Source organism: Nerophis lumbriciformis, linkage group LG05, assembly GCF_033978685.3.
Source record: "Nerophis lumbriciformis linkage group LG05, RoL_Nlum_v2.1, whole genome shotgun sequence".
Lineage (NCBI taxonomy): Eukaryota > Metazoa > Chordata > Actinopteri > Syngnathiformes > Syngnathidae > Nerophis > Nerophis lumbriciformis.
The window spans coordinates 31,147,855-31,154,223 of NC_084552.2; the positions used below are offsets into that span (position 1 = coordinate 31,147,855).

General features: G+C 42.6%; 1 protein-coding gene across 1 annotated transcript in view; it reads left to right on the forward strand.

Moving 5' to 3' along the window:
• tnfsf10l (TNF superfamily member 10, like) overlaps positions 1-5,878 on the forward strand; it is an 81,456-nt gene extending 75,578 nt beyond the window's left edge. The window contains exons 3-7 of the mRNA XM_061960918.2: positions 2,889-2,925; positions 3,029-3,136; positions 4,279-4,427; positions 4,510-4,620; positions 4,687-5,878. Coding sequence (XP_061816902.1) covers positions 2,889-2,925; positions 3,029-3,136; positions 4,279-4,427; positions 4,510-4,620; positions 4,687-4,872 — 591 coding nt within the window. The 3' untranslated portion in view covers positions 4,873-5,878. The remainder of the gene's footprint in view (positions 1-2,888; positions 2,926-3,028; positions 3,137-4,278; positions 4,428-4,509; positions 4,621-4,686) is intronic.
• Positions 5,879-6,369: the final 491 nt, after the last annotated feature.

Consider the following 6,369-nt stretch of genomic DNA (forward strand, 5'->3'; position numbering starts at 1 on the left):
TACCACAAATTCCCTTGACAGCAGTTAATTTGACCCTTTCAATTCACAACACAGGGCGCTATAGGCATCTCAGGAAAAACAAACAGTTCAGTGGCTCGAAAATGGTTGTCGTGGCCGTGTTAGACGTACCCCCTGGGAGGCCACTCTACCCACCCAGAGTGTCGGGGCTCGCATGGCCGCAATCTGGGTTTTGTTGTAGGGCGATTCCCCTCAGAGTACATTCGATACACACACGCCACAACCCACAACCATCGGGTCCAATTTACAGTTTGAGGTGCGGGAGAAGCAGGCCGGCTGCCAAGAACAACACCTTGGTCATCGCTGCAAGACTATTAGCTTACTTCTGATCCATCATGTTCCCTATTTTGTGGCCTTTCGGCAGATTAATCAGGACGGTTGATAACAAGGGGAGTTTAGGACTAGAAGATAAAACACAGAAGGTGAACGGACACGACTGGTGTGACGTAACAACGGCTGATTTAGAGTCGGCCGGAAGTAGGGAGTACAAACACAAGCCGGAGTCTGAGGAAAGATAAACCAGACAGGCAAATAAGGTAAACCCCTGGCGGGACTTGGTTGTTGATCATGATGGAGCATCTGATGAGCAGAAACAGATGATGGCAACAAAGAAAGGAATTAAAGTCTTCAAAGAGCTTGCTGACTGAAGGCTAATAATGATGGATGGATTCGTAATGGGCCAATAAATTAGGGCCCTGTCTTACATTCTGTTTCCCTGTGCTGGCATCTTAAGTACAAAGGTGCATTACCAAAGGCCGCGGGTTCTTTTTCAACTTGGCACTCAGAGTCATACTTTGCCTAGTTTAGTTGCACCGTGCCTTGGCACACTTCACACCTGAAGTCCAGCATGTTGAGCTTTGTTTGATACACTTGGCCTACTTTGGGCCAAGGCACGGCGTGATTGCATAACCTGGCGTCGCCCTAGTGGCTCCCTGGAGCTCTTTCAAAAATGTATAAAAATAGAAAAATATGGGGGGGGAAATATATTTTTGTTTTCATATGGTTTCTGTACGAGGACAACATGACACAAACCTTCCTAATTGTTAGAAATCCCACTGTTTATATTAAACACGATTCTCTGCTGAGAGTATTTGGTGAGCGTCGTTTTGTCCTACTAATTTTGGCGGTCCTTGAACTCACCGTAGATTGTTTACATGTACAAGTTTTATGCCACTCCTTTGTCTCATTTTGTCTACCAAACTTTTTATGCTGTGTGTGAATGCACAAAGGTGAGCTTTGTTGATGTTATTGACTTATGTGGAGTGCTTATCTAGCATATTTGGTCAGTGCATGATTGCAAGCTAATCGATGCTAACATGCTATTTAGGCTAGCTGTATGTACATATTGCATCATTATACCTAATTTGTAGGTATACTTGAGCTCATTTAATTTCCTTTACTTATGTCCTCCATCCATCCATCCATTTTCTACTGCTTGTCCCTTTTGGGGTCGCTGGTCCTCTGTGTATTTAATTTATATCTGCATTTCGCATGACATATTATCTGTATGTAATATTGCCTGCATTTCTGATAGTTGTTGGTGTGCCATGTTGTTCCAGACCACAGCAAACATAACCCAGCTTGTAAAGATTGTAATAAATCCATTAGAAGAAGACAGCCTGCCGCTTCCTATAACTTGGACAAACACATTTATAACTTTGGCCATTCTAAGACAGTCATTTAGAGCAGTGGTTCTCAACCTTTTTTCAGTGATGTACCCCCTGTGAACATTTTTTTAATTCAAGTACCCCTTAATCAGAGCAAAGCATTTTTGGTTGAAAAAAAGACATAGAGAAGTAAAATACAGCACTATGTCATCAGTTTCTGATTTATTAAATTGTATAACTGTGCAAACTATTGCTAATTTGTAGTGGTCTTTCTTGAACTATTTGGAAAAAAAGATAGAAATAACTAAAAACTTGTTGAAAAATAAACAAATGATTCAATTATAAATAAAGATTTCTACACATAGAAGTAATCATCAACTTAAAGTGCCCTCTTTGGGGATTGTAATAGAGATCCATCTGGAAAAAAGAAATCTAAAACATCAATATTTATGGAACATGTCCACAAAAAATCTAGCTGTCAACACTGAATATTGCATTGTTGCATTGTAATGAATGGAATAGCCTGCTTGATTTGATGTTCAGTTTATGAACTTACATTCATATTTTGTTGAAGTATTATTCAATAAATATATTTATAAAGGATTTTTGAATTGTTGCTATTTTTAGAATATTTTTAAAAAAATTCACGTACCCCTTGGCATACCTTCAAGTACCCCCAGGGGTACGCGTACCCCCATTTGAGAACCACTGATTTAGAGGAGTTATCTCACCCCCTGAGAAGCCTGCGTTTTACTAATGCTTTCCAATGTTGTAAAATTTGTAGAATAAATATTACATTTTAGCTTTTCTGTCAACAAAGATTTGTGTCAGCCTGCGGCACATAGTCATTTTGATAGTAGGTTAATATAGCTAATTTAGACACTTACATTATGTGTTGCCTTCATTATAACACTTATATAAGGCTTTAAATTTTTTGCGGCTCCAGACAGATTTATTTTTGGTCCAATATGGCTCTTTCAACATTTTTGGGTTGCCGACCCCTGGCATAACCGATCATGGAGCAACATAGCTGAGTCATAGAACGACACGCTTCAAAGTCACCAATGGTATGCTCGTTCACCCGCGACTACATTCATGTGTGTAATAAAGACGTGCCATTTAATGAATAATCTGGCAAGTAATTATTGATAGCTGTTACTAAAAGTTAACAGAACGATTCCAAAAATAAAACTGAAAATAATCTACAAAATCAGGAAAAACCTTTCCAGGTTAAAACTCATAGTTTGCACTTTTATTTTTCAGGTGACTGAGAACATCATATCCAAGCAAACCTTCATGGGTGAGCATGCACACACACACACACACACACACACACACACACACACACATGGTGGACACTCATTATTTTTTCTAACCTTTTGTCCTCTGTTTTATAACCTCAGTGGCCAGGACCATGCCTCGCACTTTCAACAACTCGGGGTCAAAGTTCATGAGCTCAGTGGTCCAAAGGCCATCGGCTCACTTGACACTCCGAGACACCAGCTCGCAAGGTGAGTGGCAGGGGACACTTTGGGGGGGGGAGTTGATGATTGATGATCATCACGTTGTTACAATTAGCAAATATTGGTTTCTTACTCACTTGAGACCTTCTCCGATCAGTGCCGCTCTTTTTTCTAACTTGCAATGATTTTTCCAACCTCCGCCTCTTCCTCAATGCTGACGAGTGTCTAAAGACCGAACCAAGCCTGTCATGATCCGTGGCCCAGATCATGTTTTGTTTAGTTTGTTCTGTTTGACTACCTCAGTTCTGTTTTCAGAACCCCTGGGTTTGTGTTTTGGTTTCCATGGGTGCTGATTAGTCTCACCTGCCTCTGATTAGTGTTCGGCACGCTCATCTGCTGCCAGGCACTAATCAGAGAGCTACTTATTCACGTTGTGCACCACACTCGGTCTGGCCTCCTTATTTGCTGTAAGCAACAGATACGTTGGTTTATTCCTGTTTTCTAGTTCATGATTCCTGTTCTAAGTTTTTTGCCTTAGCTCCCGGTGCAATCGGCACGCATCCCTTTTGTTTGTTCCCTGTATTGTGTATGTCTTGGACTTGCGTTTGTTTTCTCACCCATTCATTTGTTTTTCTGTCTTTATATGTGATTCCGAGCATATTTCTTTCCATGTTGTGTTGTGCTGCTGCTATTTTCTTTTCCATTTTATTTGACAATGCCCAGGTTTCAGCTCCATATGTCATGGTTGGTAAACGCAAGTCCAAGACATTATGAGAACTATCAAATTAAGTAAGTGGAAGTGGGCTGGACATATCAGTAGGAGAACAGATAATAGATGGACTTCCCTAATGACATCATGGAGACCCATGGATGGGAGCAGAAATAGAGGAAGACAGAGAGTGAGATGGCGAGATGAAATAGACAAATATTGGGGAACAGTGCAGTGGCAGGGAACAGTTTACTATGGCAGAAACATGCTGAGGCTTTCGTCCAGCAGTGGACTGACAACGGCTGATGATGATGATTGTGTATGTGGTATGATTTTATGAGAAATAAATCATTTCTTACCTGCACGCTTCGTCCGGAGTTGTCCGTCTGCATCCTGGGAGAACGACCACGCATAAACATGCGACCCCGACGTGACAAAGCCATAGTGCTAAACTGGACTTGCTACTTTTGTCCTTGAACAGACTACCCTAAGCCCGGTCTCCACCAGTCTTGCCGCCATGTGGTGCGCTCATGGGCCAATCAAAGCTTGGGCGCTCACCTGCACAACATGACCTTAACCAACGGGAGGCTCCGAGTGCCCCAGGATGGGCGCTACTACCTCTACTCGCAGGTGAGCGGTCCTGTCCTTTGGCGTTAAAACTTCCTGTCGTTAAAAGCACAGGAGTAACACGTGGGCCACGCTTGTTTTTCAGGTCTACTTCCGTTACCCGTCACCCGCTGCCGGGGATGCGGACCAGCGCAGCGTCAGCCACCAGCTGGTGCAATGTGTCTACAAGAAAACGTCGTACCCGAGCCCTATTCAGGTACACAAGCACTAGTCTCACGCTGGTTGGACCGTTTTAATGACGCCATCTGTTTTTGTCCACCAGCTTCTGAAAGGGGTGGGCACCAAGTGTTGGGCGCCCGACGCCGAGTACGCTCTTCACTCCGTCTACCAAGGGGGACTCTTTGAGCTGAGAGCGGGCGACGAAGTGTTCGTCTCTGTATCGTCGCCGACGATGTTGAACGCCGACGATTCGTCCAGCTACTTCGGCGCCTTCCGACTGGACCTGTGAGCGTGTCGATAAAGCCTGGAGGTTTAGTTGGTCTGTCTGGAAGGGTATGCAGAGAGACTCCACGAGAAGACAAGGAAAAGGACAATTCCGAGGTTTCTCCTTTGAGCCAACGCAAGCTACTAAGGGGCAGAACGAGGACCGTGCTGCTGTGCTACATTTTTATCCGCCAGGATTCCTTCGTTTTTTTTATCATTATGAATCTGCTATTGTTTTGCAAGGGAATCCTAAGATTTGGACTCCAGACCGAAGAATGTACAGACAATAAAAAGGCAACGTTGAAGGAATGCGGAGCAAATAAGTGCCATGAGGATTGTGTTCATACAAATATGTGACGAAGGATGAAAGGTGGAGACTTTAAAAATTGTATTTTTGACTTGGGATGGACAAAGGCCACCTGCTGAAGACCACACCAAGACAAGTAGTCAACTTTGAAGTGAGGGCAGCGTGGAGCAGGACGATGGTCGGGAGAGCAGACTGAGCCAGACAAGCGAAGGATAAAAAGGCGGGAAAAGATAGAGGCCGAAGCAGTTTAGCCACTTTTTTCTATTTTGACTTCTTCACTTTCACATTTAAACAAACAATCCGGTCTTTCCTGTGGAACCTGCGAAGCCGACACTTGTGTTCAAGGCTTTGACATGGGAACATTTGCACAACATTTTAAAAGTTGGCCTCAAACTGACTAAGTTTACTTTTGATACACAACGCTAAAAAGTTCCATTTGAACATACAAAGTTTGGAGACTTTCCAATAAAGAAAGAAATGTCTTAAATATAAACAATGTGGAGCTTTTAAAGCCAGGAAGTCCAATTATTTGTGTTTTCGTTTGTTTGTACTAAAACGATCCGTCCTTTCCTATGAACTGCAATAATCGCTAACAAGAAAACTGATTAAACGGCTAAACTAGAAAGTTAAGTTAAATGGGCAGAAAAAAGATTGTTCCCCTTGAAAGCAAAGGGGGGGGTCAAAAGGTCAAAAGTTTACATACACTTGTGAAGGACATAATGTCATGGCTGTCTTGAGTTTCCAATAATTTCTACAACTCTTATTTTTATGTGATAGAGTGATTGGAGCACATACTTGTTGGTCACCAAAAACATTCATGAAGTTTGGTTCTTTAATGAATATATTATGGGTCTACTGAAAATGTGACCAAATCTGCTGGGTCAAAAGTATACATACAGCAATGTTAATATTTGCTTACATGTCCCTTGGCAAGTTTCACTGCAATAAGGCGCTTTTGGTAGCCATCCACAAGCTTCCGGCAAGCTTCTGGTTGAATTTTTGACCACTCCTCTTGACAAAATTGGTGCAGTTCAGCTAAATTTGTTGGTTTTCTGACCCAGACTTGTATTTTCAGCATTTTCCACACTTTGGGAAGGCCATTCTAAAACCTTAATTCTAGCCTGATTTAGCCATTCCTTTACCACTTTTGATGTGTGTTTGGGGTCATTGTCCTGTTGGAACACCCAACTAAGCCCAAGACCAAACCTCCAGGCT